At 47.0% G+C, this 14,781-nt stretch overlaps 1 protein-coding gene across 1 annotated transcript in view; it reads right to left on the bottom strand.

Moving 5' to 3' along the window:
* Positions 1-14,781, bottom strand: part of ITPR1 (inositol 1,4,5-trisphosphate receptor type 1) — a 351,525-nt gene that overhangs the window by 323,469 nt on the left and 13,275 nt on the right. Inside the window, exon 3 of the mRNA XM_075998552.1 lies at positions 3,767-3,872. Within this exon, the coding sequence (XP_075854667.1) occupies positions 3,767-3,858 (92 nt within the window). The 5' untranslated portion in view covers positions 3,859-3,872. The remainder of the gene's footprint in view (positions 1-3,766; positions 3,873-14,781) is intronic.

The raw sequence follows: 14,781 nt of genomic DNA, 5'->3' as shown, positions 1-14,781 counted from the left end.
CTCCTGCCAGGGAGCCGTTTACACTAGAGGTTTCCTCTGCATGGAGCTAAATCGAATTCCAAAAGCCCAAAAGGGTTCTGCTTCTGTGACGCTCCGTTCTCTTAACCACATCCACGATGGATGTGAGGACAGGACATAACACACGCGGATGTGGGAAGACATGGCAAGGGGTCAGTGAGGTCAACTGACGCTAGCAGAGGCGGCAACTCTGCCAGGATGAATGTGAGCCAGGTTTCTGCCCTTAGGGAGTTCAAGGCTAGTACAGGTGCCCTAAAAGCAAACTGATAAAGAAAATATAATCTAAGGGCTGCAAGAGAAGGCAGAAAAAAGCACAACCAGAAGCGAACTGTGCCTGAGGCCATCTGAGAAGCTGCATGCAGAGGAAGTTAGAACAGAACTGTTGGAAGAGCTGAAATACAGGTGGGAGGCTAAGGAGGGAAGCATTTCCAGGTGGAGAGAAACTGGAGCACACATACATGGGGATACGAAAGGATTGTGGAGCTTCAAAAGCAGCTAGTAGGGAAAGCACAAAAAAATTACAAGTCAGTCAGTCTAAACTACATCAAGATCCAGTATTTAAAGTCCTGGCCAATCAATCTAACTGGCATGATTTTCTTTTAGGAGAACCACTACAAAAAAAAAAAAAAAAAAAAAATTTTTTTTTAACAGATGAGGAAACTGAGGCTCTGTGAAATTACATGATTTCTCCAAGTTCCCAAAACTGGTATTAGTAGGACTGGCTCACTGGACAAGTGACCACAGAACGTGCTACCAGCTAACACACGCTGTGGTCTCCCAGGATCGCTTTAGATTAGTCTGTGCTGCCTCTTATCCCAAAGGCAAGGTACCATTCGGCCTTTACTCTGTTCCTCCAAAATTCACCTCCTAACATCCTGCCTGTCCTTTAACTCTCTGCACTCGGATGTCGAGTGTGACTCGACACGGCCATCTCTTGCTGCATCGGTAGCAGCAAGAGAAAAAAGCAAGCAAGTGCAAAGGGTTAAGACCCCAATTCAGAGCTCCGCCTTCTTCACAAAGTCCCCCGAAGCCTTTCCTGCCCTTCTCTGCCTCTCCTCCACCCTCCCAAACTCACAGGCGGAGACTGCAAAGGCACACCAGGCTACAAGTTCCATGAAGGCAGTGGGCTGCGTGCTTTGTCGCCCAGGCTATCAGCTCAGCTATCTATTCGGGGGGTAAATCAAAGTGTGCAGCGTAGCCCCCTCCAGCAGTTTGCCTTCGTGTAAGGCCTCCCTGCATGGCCTGAGTTCTCACGCAAACATCAAGAGCAGAACGTGCACAGGTAAAACCAGCCCCTGCCCGGAGCCACTGTGAGTGTAACTACAGTAATGCCACCAGAGCTAACTCGCCCACTCACAGGGCGGGCTCAGAATCCCAGGCAGGGCTGAGCTAATCAATCATCGAGTTCTCCACAAGGAGAATGAGGTGGGAGAAAGGGCCTTCAGTGGCGTCCAGAAGACAAATGAATTGTAGATGGGACTCCTGGACTCAGTTTCTTCACCTATAAAATCAAAGAGTTGGTCGCAAGGATTCTCGACTAGGGGGATTTCATCAGACTTTGTTTCTACATACGCTGATACCAGGACTCTTGTCATCCATCCCCAGTTTACTAAAGCTGGGTGCCAGGATGGGATCCGAGAACCCTCATTTTTCTTGCGCTCCAAAGGAGATTCCGAAGCACATGGCTGAGGAGCGCGTGCCCGCGGGCACTGGGGCTCTCCAAAGTCCTGCTGGAGTTCTGAGGTTCCACGAGTCAAGAAAACCATTCAGGCCGGGCACGATGGCTCACGCCTGTCATCCTAGCACTCTGGGAGGCTGAGGCAGGAGGATCGCTCAAGGTCAGGAGTTTGAGACCAGCCTGAGCAAGAGCGAGACCCCATCTGTCTCTACTATAAATAGAAAGAAATTAATTGGCCAGCTAACAATATATACCAAAAATTAGCCGGGCATGGTGGTGCATGCCTGTAGTCCCAGCTACTTGGGAAGCTGAGGCAGGAGGATCGCTTGAGCCCAGGAGTCTGAGGCTGCTGTGGGCGAGGCTGACGCCACGGCACTCTAGCCCGGGTGACAGAGTGAGACTCTGTCTCAAAAATAAAAAAGAATAGATGCCCAGGTAGCACGGGAGAAAGGGAAAGAAGGTGCTAAGATCTGACGGGCTCAGGAGGCCCTCGGGTGGCTGGGAGGACAGAGGCCCCAGGGGAAAAGTGACATATGGTAGCACTGAGGCTTAATAGGGTGTCCAGACAGGAGCTGTGAGCAGACACGGAGGAGGAAGAGACTGACCCGCAGAGGGTCACCGGTAGCAGCCCTAGCCTTGGGTCACCAGGTCTTCCGGGCTGTGAACCCCTGGGCAAGTGACTTCAGCTCTCTGAAGCTCAGAGGTTTTGCCCCCATCAACAGTGAGAACCAACAGTGGACTGAGGATTAGGAGGTGATACAGGCACAGGGCCTGGCCCACGGGGAACGCCCAGGCTGCCATTGATTATTGTTGTCACTGCTGAGAACAAGAAGAGGGTGGAAGGTTCAAACATGGGTGATGAGAAGAGGCAGGAGCACAAGCCAAGAAGAAAGAAGGGGACAGTCAGAAAGGGGCGAGCAGCTGGAGGCCTCTTTGCCAAAAGCCAGACAAGGTAAACTGTTAAGGGCGGTGGGTCTGTAACGCAGAGCGGTCAAACGCAGAAACGGTCACTGGATTTGGTGACTTCTTTTCATTGGATGACTTTCCAAAGTGAAATTTCATGCGATGAGAGAACAGGTCTAACTAAGCTCTGATTCTGCATCTGAAATAACTTGCTCCTTGAGGGTGGAGTGGCCCAGAGGAGAGCCTGGGAATACTTATTCTGCACAACTACCAGAAAACAAGCATGCTTTAAATAATAGCTAGAATTTTTTTTCTTTTAAAGGTTTTGGCTGCTACAAGAACAAGGTTCTTAGAGAAGCTGTTGGCCTTCCTTCCCCCCATTTAGTTGAGACCAGCTCTTGCCAAATTCAACAATGCCACCACCCTGGACCTAACTACTCCTTCCTACACAAAGACAATATAGACTGTTTTGGAGTTAACCATCTTGATTCTCTATTCTGCTTCTGTCTGCCTTTGGGGCTACTTCACTTCTCATTTCCTCTTCCAGACAATAGGATTAGGAGGAGAAGGGAGAAGATAATCAAATGAGTATATTGTGGAATATATTTAATACCCTTAAAAGTTGTATAAAGATTGAAGAAAGCAAAAAAGAGCAAAACTCCGATTTATAGAATTTTGTACAATTTATAACTTTCAAATGCATATACCAATTTAAAGTAGGAAAGGTCTGCTTCAAAAAAGAGAAACATCCCAGAAGTTCTGGTCTTTGCTTATATTACAAATGAATCAGTATTTGAAAAGAAGAGCTCTTATAAAACTGAAAAGCACTTCTCTGGGGTCTGTAAATGCTCATCTTTAAATTTTATTCCATACACTTAGCACTTTCCCTTCTATATAGGAAGGAACAGCAAATTATAATGAATTCAGAATTAACAGAGCCCTAACTAATGAGGGTTTGCTCTTTCAGAAATAACAGAAAATTGTGTCTTTGTGTAAGAGGTTAAACTTGGCCAACATGGGATTTGATATCTGAGATTTCAACCGCCCTTGGAAAGCCAAGTAAAATGGTGACATTCTTATGTTAGGAGAAAAACAAAAAAAATCACAGCTTTAAGCTGATGTTATGATGTCTTAAATCCTGCCACACAAGAAACTGCATGCTCTTACCCCAAGGTGCTGATAAATCCATTTGTCGAACCCTCGGCGTAAAGAGAACAAATGTCTCCAATATGCAGGAAACTAGACATTTTGTCAGACATCTTTCTCGAAAACCCTAGACAAAGTAAAATATGCAACATTGTTAGAAGGAAAGAAATGCTCAGAAGGGGGAGAAAAAAGTCACTAAGAGTTGGCTTAGCTCAATTTTCCAAAGCGCCTTACTTAAAAGTCAAATTTAAATAAGAGTTTGACAGGCAGGCAATGCAATGAGCCAAGTAAGGACATATGCGACAACATTTTTCCCCCCATATATTATTTAATTTCAGGATATTCCAACAGCAGTAACATTTGTTTCCAACAAAACCACGTCTGGATCGGAGTCTACAAGTCGAGGACCCTCGGAGATAAATACCGCAGTGAATATAAAGGCTGCAGGGAACTTGGCCAAGAACGCCAAAGCCATCAGGGAGTTGGAAAGTCTGACTTAGGAAACATTAACATATTCAATTTGCCTCAGGGAATGTTAAGTCAGAAGGAAACACCTGGTATAAAACGTGGGTCCCGCAAGGCCAGAGGGCCCAGGCCAAGGGACGAAAGCAACAAAATGAAATTAATAAAAAGGAAACCTGCTAACAAATACCACAAAGTCCTGAAGCCTTGTAAGAATTCAACAACTGCACGCCCAAATGCTGCTTAAATGTCTTTGCTTCTCATCCTTCACACCAAGAAACACTTCCAGAGGGCGAAAGGCCTTTCGTCTGCACCTGGCCCAGCCCCTTCTGTGATCTAGCAAGAATAATACAGTTCCCTGGCCAGGAACACACAGCCGGTTAAAGCCAGTCCTAGAATGGCAGTTAAGTCTCAGACTGAAATCTCTACACAGCCCAGAAATCATTAAACACACACACACACAAATATCAACAAAAATATTGATGTGATTCACAGAAACAGTTTTCATCGGGGCCATAAATATTGAGGAGTGGGAGCCAATTGCAAAAAGCTAAATTGACATTTAAAAAACAAACTCGGTTATGTGGGAAGACTGTGTGTTGGTGTGGACCGCAGGTGACTGCCCAAAGTTTCCTCAAACTGAGTGTTGACGCCTAGAGCAACTGAGGGCTTCCCAAGGACCCCTCCTCCAAACCCAGACCCCCTTAGACACCTTCTGCCACCTAATTTCTTCCTCAAGTTCCCCTTCCAGAAACCATTTGGCCCACACCGGCCACAAGCGTCGTAATGGTGTGGAACAATATTGTCTCTCCTTCAGTTGCTCTCTGGGAGCCGGGTTTTCTTTTGGGAAGAATTACGCAGCAGTGATCAGCACGAAACTTCGGGAAGCATCCTCCTACCTTAGCTGGAATGCTAGCTGCGGAAAACAAATCGTTCAAGAACCTCAGTTCACTGCCTGTGACAAGCCACGGGGAAAAGCTAATTTGTTCCCCCCTCCAAAAAAAAATAAAAAAAATAAAAAACCCAGACATTGCAAGAGAGATAAAGAGCATTTTATAGGATGTGAATTTTTTTGATAGAGGGAGACAGCAACTGAGAACACAGAATAAACTCTCAAACAAAAGAGCCAGCATCTCCAGACATTGAAGAAAGACACACGAAGGACGTGCCGAGGGACAGTCTGCCAAGAACTCCTCTCTGGAACCCTGTCAATCATTGCATCATTTCTTCCTAACTGGACATTCTATACCTGAAGGCAAACCAATGTTTTAAACAACATCCGAAAAGGCTGCACAAATGAAAACCACTGAGGGCCGTTAATATTTCCCTTACGTGCTTATACGTAAAAAGCTTTATGATAAAGGGTCAGAAGTCAGTGTACTCCCGGGGACCAGTGACTGGAAACCAGTTTCTGTTTGAATTCTGAGTCGGACCACATTTGCGTCTGCACACTCAGGGCTCTCCGAAGGACACTGGGGAGTCGCCAAGTGTAAGAGGGCAGGTGAGTGCTCGGGCGAGAGGACCAGAGCCTTGTCCAGCGTGACTAACGCTCTCCTCCTGGGACTGCCCTTCCAATGAGCATTCGGCCCCAGTGGGGACCAGAGGCCAGGAAACAGCCGTGTGACTGCTGCTGTCTGAACTGTTGCCACCAACTGGACACCTTACTCAGAGATCCCAGGCCCTCGACGGGGAAGAGCAGGCACACTTCGTGTTCTGCAACGACAAAGCCCGATGCACCCAACGCTGCCTGCAGTTGGTAATTGCAACAGAGGTGGGGACACTGCATTTCCACAGCACGGTTCTGCATAGTTCCATTTCGGATTCATACTAGCTAGCGCCTACCAAGCACCATCATGCCCAGCAGGGAGCAGAGGGTCTTACAAATGTTCTCTCACTCGATCTGCATGACCACACCATGACGCAGGCACTACCATCACTGCTATTTTATTGTTGGGGACACTGAGGTACAGAGAGGTTAAGATGCCCAAGTCACATGTAATTAGCAAGCAGGAAGGCCAGGGTTATAACCCAGGCCTATCTGACTCTTAAATGGAGCTTTTTATCAACAATGATCTCCATAACATGAGCTAAAATGCTAACCATTCTTATTGTCTGGGTGGTAAGATTAAGGAGAACTATCTTCTTTTGTTTGTTTTTGAGACAGAGTCTCACTCTGTCACCAGGGCATCAAGCTAGCTCACAGCAACCTCAAAACTCCTGGGCTCAAGCGATCCTCCTGCCTCAGCCTCCCAACTAGCTGGGACTACAGGCATGCACCACCACGTCCGGCTAATTTTTTTGTTTCTATTTTTAGTTGCCCAGCTACTTTTTTTTTCTATTTTTAGTAGAGACAGGGGTCTTGCTTTTGCTCAAGCTGGTCTCAATCTCCCAACCTCAAGCAATCCTCCTGGCTTGGCGTCCCAGAGTGCTAGGATTACAGGCATGAGCCACCGCGCCAGGCCGTAAAGAGTATCTTCTTTATGCACAATTCTATTCCTAATTTTTCTACCACAGCCATGTAATGCTTTCCTAAGTCAGAAAAAAAAAATAAGTATCTTCTTTCTAACCAATATGCTTATTAAGTAGACAAGATAATTGAACAAGTGACCTTTACCCACATTTCCCATTTCCTGCTGAAAACCCAGGCCAGGGCACCCACCGCAGCTAATGATCCTCAACTGGGCAGCCTGCCAGAGGTCCCAGTTAAAAACAACCAAAAAGGGTGGGGAGGACAGATTCTTCCCCAGGGGTCTGAGGCAACAATACCCGCCCCCCATAAAGGACCAGGCAGGGCCGGGCGCGGTGGCTCACGCCTGTCATCCTAGCACTCTGGGAGGCCGAGGTGGGCAGATTGTTTGAGGTCAGGAGTTGGAAACCAGCCTGAGCAAGAGCAAGATCCCGTCTCTACCATAAATAGAAAAAAATTAATTGGCTAACTAATATATATAGAAAAGTGTAGCAGGGCATGGTGACACATGCCTGTAGTCCCAGCTACTCGGGAGGCTGAGGCAGGAGGATAGCTCCAGCCCAGGAGTTTGAGGTTGCTGTGAGCTAGGCTGACACCACGGCACTCACTCTAGCCTGGGCAACAAAGCAAGACTCTGTCTCAAAAAAAAAAAAAAAAGAGGACCAGGCAGAAGGCTTCCCTATCTGGCTAGAAACCTCTGGAGGGCTCCCTCTTGGTGGAGGGAAGGAAGAGCTTGGGGGCAGGCGGGGGAGAGGTCCTGGTGCAATTATCTCTGATGTCCTAGAAGGAAAAACAAAGGCCGGGAAAGTGAACAGCTCAGGCCTCTGTGGCCCGAGTGGGGGAGGTGGAAAGTTGGCCAGTGAGGGATGGCCCGGGAGGAAGCTTCTGGAAGACTTCCTGTTGTTCAGAATCAGGGTGGGAGAGCCTGCCTCTTTATCTGGCTGTGGGCCATCTGTGCCTGCCACCCCTAGCAGCTGCGCTTGGGGCTCCTGTGTCACTCCCCCAAGGACAGGGGACCCCCTAGGAGGAAACAGAGCTGGCACCGACCTGCCAAGGAGCTGGGTGATCCAGGGACTTCGAAAGCTGTGTGTGGACACCCAGGGCTCTTTGAGAGGACAGGCCCAGGTTCAAGCCCCAGCTCTGCCACTTACTCAAGCACAGGACTTCGGGCAAGCTCAGAACCTCCCTAAGCCTTGCTTTCCCCATCTGTAGAATGGGCACCCACTTGAGCAGGACGTCATGAGCTTCAGCAAGACGCTGTTTATAAAGCATCAGGCAAGCGCCTGGCACGAAGCAGGCTTGCAATCTACGGACACTGTCACCACGAGACCCCCACCCACCACCACTCTGACCAGTCAAAGCACCTGTTAAAAAGCAGGGTCCTTCCAGGGTGGCTGGAACAGGGCCAAGAGAGGCCACGAGTACTGCTTCTGGGAGACACACATGCTGATGGAGGCCGCGGCAGCTCTGCTAAGCCTCCCACCACCCCCGGCTGAGCTGCCTTTGCTCTCTGCCCAAACTGCTCCCCGAGCAGTGCATTAAGAAAAGGGACATTCAGGCTGGGCACGGTGGCTCACGCCTGTCATCCTAGCACTCTGGGAGGCCGAGGTGGGAGGATCGCTCAAGGTCAGGAGTTTGAAACCAGCCTGAGCAAGAGCGATACCCCGTCTCTACTATAAATAGAAAGAAATTAATTGGCCAACTAAAAATATATATAGAAAAAATTAGCCTGGCATGGTGGCGCATGCCTGTAGTCCCAGCTACTAGGGAGGCTGAGGCAGGAGGATGGCTTGAGCCCAGGAGTTGGAGGTTGCTGTGAGCTAGGCTGACGCCTCCCTCACCCTACCACTACCTGTAGCTAACTCCCACTCACCTTCACAGCCCCAGTTTGCTGTCACCACCACAGGGAAGCCCTGTCTGATTTCCCAGATCTGGGTCATATGTCCCCAACACACTGCTCTCTGTACCATCCCATCACCCCACCTGGGCTCACAACCACTGTCCTCACGTTGCTTGTTTATTTATTTGTCTTCTCCACTGGGGTGCAAACCCACAAGAGCAAGGATTACAGTCGTCATCTTCCTGACCCGATCCTACCACCTGGTACAGTGCCTGGGACACAGCACACCCTCAAACCAGAGGCCAGTGTCACTATAGTGCCATCCTGTAGGTTGCCTAGAAGTTTCTAGTGATTTTTAGGTGACTGTTTTCCCAAATACATTAAAGCCAAGTTTACACTGCTGGATCAAAGAGGGATAAGAGAAGCCTATCGGTCCTCTACAGCAGATTTCTATGAGAGATCTGGGAGCAAGAAACAAAATTTCTAGCTTTTATCCCCATTGACTGACCCTTTTGTATGTCCGAAATGGCTGTGAGTGCTGACAAGAACGTACACCTGGGGCTGGGAACCAGGCTCACGCCTGTAAGCCTAGCACTTCAGGAGGCCGAGGCCGGAGAATCGCTTAAGCTCAGGAGTTCGAGACCAGCCTGAGCAAGAGACAGACCCCCATCTATACAAAAAAAAAAAAAAAATCGAAAAAATTAGCCGGGCAGGCATGGTGGCGCATGCCTGTAGTCCTAGCAACTCAGGAGGCTGAGGCAGGAGGATCGCTTGACCCCAAGAGTTTGAGTCTGCAGTCAGCTATGATGATGCCACTGAACTCCACCTGGGGCAACAGAGCAAGACCCTGTCTCAAAAAAAAGGAAGAAAAAAGAAATACCGTACACTTGGAACCACAGACTCCGAACACCTGGGTCTGAATTCCTGCTTTATCAAGTAGCAGTTGTGTGTCCTTAAGCAACTTTCATAACTTCTATGAACCTGAGCTCCCTTATCTGTTAAAAAAAAAAAAAAAAAAACAGGAGGGATAACCCTTCATATTTCTCTGAGTCCTTATGAGGAGTAAACCAAATAATCCACATTAAGTGCCCAACACAATACTTGGCCCTTACTAGCTGTTCATTTTTATTTTTATTTATTGTTTCTTTTTTTATTTTTTTTTGAGACAGAGTCTCACTCTGTTCCCTGGGCTAGAGTGCCGTGGCGTCAGCCTCGCTCACAGCAACCTCAGACTCCTGGGCTCAAGCGATCCTCCTGCCTCAGCCTCCCGAGTAGCTGGAACTACAGGCATGCACCACCATGCCCGGCTCATTTTTTCTATATATTTTTAGTTGGCCAATTAATTTCTTTCTATTTATGGTAGAGATGGGGTCTTGCTCTTGCTCAGGCTGCTCTCGAACTCCTGACCTTGAGCAATCCTCCCCCCTCAGCCTCCCAGAATGCTACGATTACAGGCGTGAGCCACCGTGCCTGGCCCATTTTTGTATTTTTGAATGAACTGAAAGGAAAACATCCACTTTTGTTCCTTCAAAGTTTTCTCTCACCTGTGTAACTTGATACATGCTCTCACTTGGTCAACACTGTTGGAAACACATCTGAAGAAATGTTTAAATCCTCTGTTAAGTTATGAGGCTGCTGCTGTTTGGACAGGACATCCAAAGTATCACTGCTTCCGGCACCCAAATCCACAACACCCAAGATAGCCGAACCTACATTCAACTCCCCTTCTTCTAACATCAAACCAAGTCCCCTGCGGGAGTGGTGGTGGAAACCTCTTCAAAGAGATGATAATTCAATATTTAGAGCCTCCTCCACTTTGCTGCTAGAACACGCCAAAGCACAGCCTCACCGAAAAAGAAATGTGTTCATTTAATTTTAAGCAGCTCCAGATAGGTTTTAGATTTTTTTCTCTTTGCTAAAAGCTTTGAATGTGGCAGTAAACTCACTCACTTGACTGTGTCAGAAAACTCATTTATTGGAATTTTTTCCATCTATTATTTCTCCTGCACACACTTAACTAATTGCATTCTATTCACTTTTCTAAAAAAAAAAAAAAGAAAAGAAAAAACTCGAATTTCGCCTACACACAATTCAGAATTTAAAAGCTAGCAACCCCTGAAACTCAGACTGAAGTAGAATACTCGCAGTAACCAAGAAGTTAACGAAGGCAGCATCACTGCAACCTCAAGGGTAGACGGGCATGGGAGGAAATCAGAAACCGCCTTTATACCAGTCAAGCGGCCCCAAAACTACAGACCTGCAGGTTTTCCTCGACCACACAGAGGCAATCCTCCTTTGCTTAATCAAGATGAAGCCATCTGGTCACTGGGGTGAAAAGCCTGACCGTCGGTGTGTTTTTTTGCAGGGTGAGGGAAGTCCCACTGCCAGTCTGACCTTAAGTGAGGCTCTTGCAAAGCACTGCCATGCCTGTACCCCCAGTGCACCTCTGGTTTCCTAATGACCAAGCACGCCTGTGTTTTACCACTCAATCACCCTAACAGTGGGAATCTTATACACGCCACCCAAGACACAGGAAAACTTCTCCCCACAGGCCTGGGTTTGTAGTCACTTATACTTCTTAAACAGTTAAGCTGGCTAACATGGAATATTTGTTATTAATAAACTCCAGCCAGTTCCTCTAATAACAGTTGCAAAAGAACCTAAAAGCAATAAAGTGTCAAGACAATCTAATTTCTATTGTAGGACACAACACCATGTTAAGTCAAAACCCACAAGAAGGCCGGGCGCGGTGGCTCACGCCTGTCATCCTGGCACTCTGGGAGGCCGAGACGGGCAGATTACCCAAGGTCAGGAGTTCGAAACCACCCTGAGCAAGAGCGAGACCCCGTCTCTACTATAAATAGAAAGAAACTAATTGGCCAACTAATATATATAGAAAAATTAGCCGGGCATGGTGGCACATGCCTGTAGTCCCAGCTACTCGGGAGGCTGAGGCAGGAGGATCGCCTGAGCCCAGGAGTTTGAGGTTGCTGTGAGCTAGGCTGAAGCCACGGCACTCACTCTAGCCTGGGCAACAAAGCGAGACTCTGTCTCAAAAAAGAAAAACAAAAAACAAAAAAAACCCACAAGAAGAATCAAGGGTTATAGACTAACGTTATAAAGAAAGTTACGTTAGATGCTACTATTCTCAGACACAGAGAGGAAGTTCTGCTTCATAATTTTTTAATGAACCATCCCACTGCAAAACTTCTGGATTGCTCAGTATAATCTTGCTCATCAGAAAAAGATGAACATAAGATGAATACCACTAGTTTCCAAGTTGTCAGTGTTCCTTTGCATTGAGGAGGAGCTTTAGCTTGGAAGTAATTTTGTATTTGCAAAAACGAATGACAAGTATTCCCGTGCATGAACAGAAAGATGTGATATAATACCCAGAACTGGGGATGTTCAGTTGCATCCTGCCACTTAAGCCCTCAACGTCTCCCTCTCTCAAATGTTCTATGTCACCACCCAATCTTTCAAATTACCCATCTATCCTATGAGCCAGTGGCTCTCAACAGCAGCTCCAGTTTCAGGGAAACTTCAAGGTCAAAACTGTTTTCATAACACGAAGGCATTATTTACCTTTTCACCCCAACTTTCACACATGCGCAATGGAGTTTTCCAGAGGCAACAAAGCATATGATGTCACAACAGACTGAAGACAGGAAGAGATGTAAGATATGTGAATCCAGCTATCTTCTGTTAAGCCAGACTTTAAAGTGATTTGCAAAAAAAAATGTGTAACAATGCCACTCTTCACACAAAACGTTTTGTTTTGGAAAACATAGTTACTGATCATTAAAAAAAATGTTACTACGTTAATGTGTAACAGGTTACTAAAATGTTTCCTCAGTGTTAATTTTCTCAGTGTTAATTTCTAAAATGGTAAACACAGACAGACCTAACTCAAGTCAACTAGAAGTTATTTAGGGTCCTCAATAGTTTTCAAGCACGTAAAGAGCTCCTGAGAGCCAAAAGTTTGGAAAATGCTGCTATAAACTTTTCTTTTCTTTTTTTTTTTTTGAGACAGAGTCTCACTCTGTTGCCTGGGCTAGAGTGCCCTGGCGTCAGCCTCGCTCACAGCAACCTCCAACTCCTGGGCTCAAGCGATCCTCCTGCCTCAGCCTCCTGAGTAGCTGGGACTACAGGCATGCGCCACCATGCCTGGCTAATTTTTTTCTATATATTTTTAGTTGGCCAATTAATTTCTTTCTATTTATAGTAGAGAAGGGGTATCGCTCTTGCTCAGGCTGGTCTCGAACTCCTGACCGTGAGCGATCCTCCCACCTCGGCCTCCAAGAGTGCTAGGATGACAGGCGTGAGCCACCACACCCAGCCCCATTTTCCTTTTTTATGTTTGTTTAAAACTTGCTGGTTGGTAGGGCCAATCCCCAGCTGATTGTAAGCCCTAAGAAGTTTAAAAAGAGTAGTTCATAAGAACAGAAAACAGAGCAGATTAGAAGTAGAGTAATAACAGCAAACAGGAGTGTTTCTTGTGTTCTCCTCCGCTTTGCTAAATATGCGGATTGTTTTCTTATGTAATCCTCAACACGACTGTATGACATAAGCCCTCACTGTTCCCCCTCTGCAGATGAGGAAATTGAGGGCCAGAAAATATAAGTCACTAGATCCAGGTTATGATCTTCCCGTCACTCTTAGCATAAAAGGCACACTTTTTACCCTGGCTTGTGAAGTCCCACTGGCCATAGCGTCTCTACTCTGACCTTAGCCTGTACTTTTTCTTCTTTTCCCCAGTAATGCTGCCCACATTGGGCTGGCTTTCTGTTTCCTGAACTTGCCAAGCTTCTGCCTGCCTTAGGGTCCTTGTACTAGCTGTTTGCTCCACCTAAATGCTCTTCCGCCTGATTTTTTTTTGCATGACTGCCTCTCTTGACTTTCGGGTCTTAGCTTAAATGTTCTCCTCTCGTTTTCTCTGGCCAGCCAAGATTAAGCTGTTTCTCAATCATATCATCCAGTTTTAATTCTTTGCATGTGCTTGTCCCTGTCTGATTTGTCTTAGTGGTTTTCTCTCGTGTGTGGTGTGTGTACGCCGTCTTTGTTCACTAGAGTACAGGTGTCACATGAACAAGGGACCTTGTCTGCCTTGGCTTGTCCTGTATGCCCAACACCTGTGGTAGTGCTGGTACATAGTAGCTATCTATAAATGTGTTCAATAAAAAAGAGGATTTAGGTTTCCAATTGAGGGGTTCACTTTCCAAAGCCCTGGCTGTTCAGTTGTATATTTTGCATTTTCATACTTTCATATAAATTTATCAAATTGATAAAGTGTGATTTCTAAGCACACACGCAATGCCAGAGCACCTCTTAATCAAAGAAAAGTATAGCAGGCCAGGCACAGTGGCTCACGCCTGTCATCCTAGCGCTCTGGGAGGCGGAGGCAAGAGGATCGCTCGATGTCAGGAGTTCGAGACCAGCCTGGGCAAGAGCGAGACCCCGTCTCTACTAAAAATAGAAAGAAATTAGCTGGACAACTAAAAATATATAGAAAAAATCAGCTGGGCATGGTGGCACATGCCTGTAGTCCCAGCAACTTGGGAGGCTGAGGCAGGAGGATCGCCTGAGTCCAGGAGTTTGAGGTTGCTGTGAGCTAGGCTGACGCCTCGGCACTCTAGTCAGGGCAACAGAGTGAGACTCTGTCTCAAAAAAAAAAAAAAAAAAAAAAGGAAAACGTAGTGAAATGCATTTACCTGAACATGTCAGTGCCAATTCCAACAGGCCATTCTCCCCGCTATTCCTAACAAAACCAAAACCACCGAAAGCACAGCCAGGTGAAAGGACCACGTGATTGCATCACATTCACATAACACCCCGTGTGTCCACCCTTCGGTCACCAAGCTTTGCCACCTGGCTCCAAAGCACAGTGCGTTTGGACTGTCATTCTTCTGCTGAAGAACGGAGCCAAGGAAAATCCACCAGCCTTCCCTGCTCTTTCTCGGCATGTCTACACTCCCCTCCACCTCCTAAAAATCCAAGGGTCCTTGCCAAAGTCCTTTGGTGCTGGTTTCATTGCTGCCTGCCTTAAAAATAATAAGATCAAAAAGCTGCCTTTACAGGTAGGCTTATCCATGAAGCACCTGGCGAGCCAAGAGGCCATATGGCAGCTGGCCCTTGCTGGCCCACGAGAAGGCCCAACACAGAAAGGCCCTGCTTCCATTTTTAGGGCAAGCAGCCTTCGGTCGGGCAGGTTGCTGACGGGCAGAGCCACGCAAACCACAGGGTCCTTTCTTTTTTTTTTTTGAGACA

The sequence above is a fragment of the Microcebus murinus genome, chromosome 28 (genome assembly GCF_040939455.1).
Source record: "Microcebus murinus isolate Inina chromosome 28, M.murinus_Inina_mat1.0, whole genome shotgun sequence".
NCBI lineage: Eukaryota > Metazoa > Chordata > Mammalia > Primates > Cheirogaleidae > Microcebus > Microcebus murinus.
The sequence above is the reverse complement of the archived record's forward strand: the minus strand, read 5'-3'. Positions and strand labels throughout refer to the sequence as shown.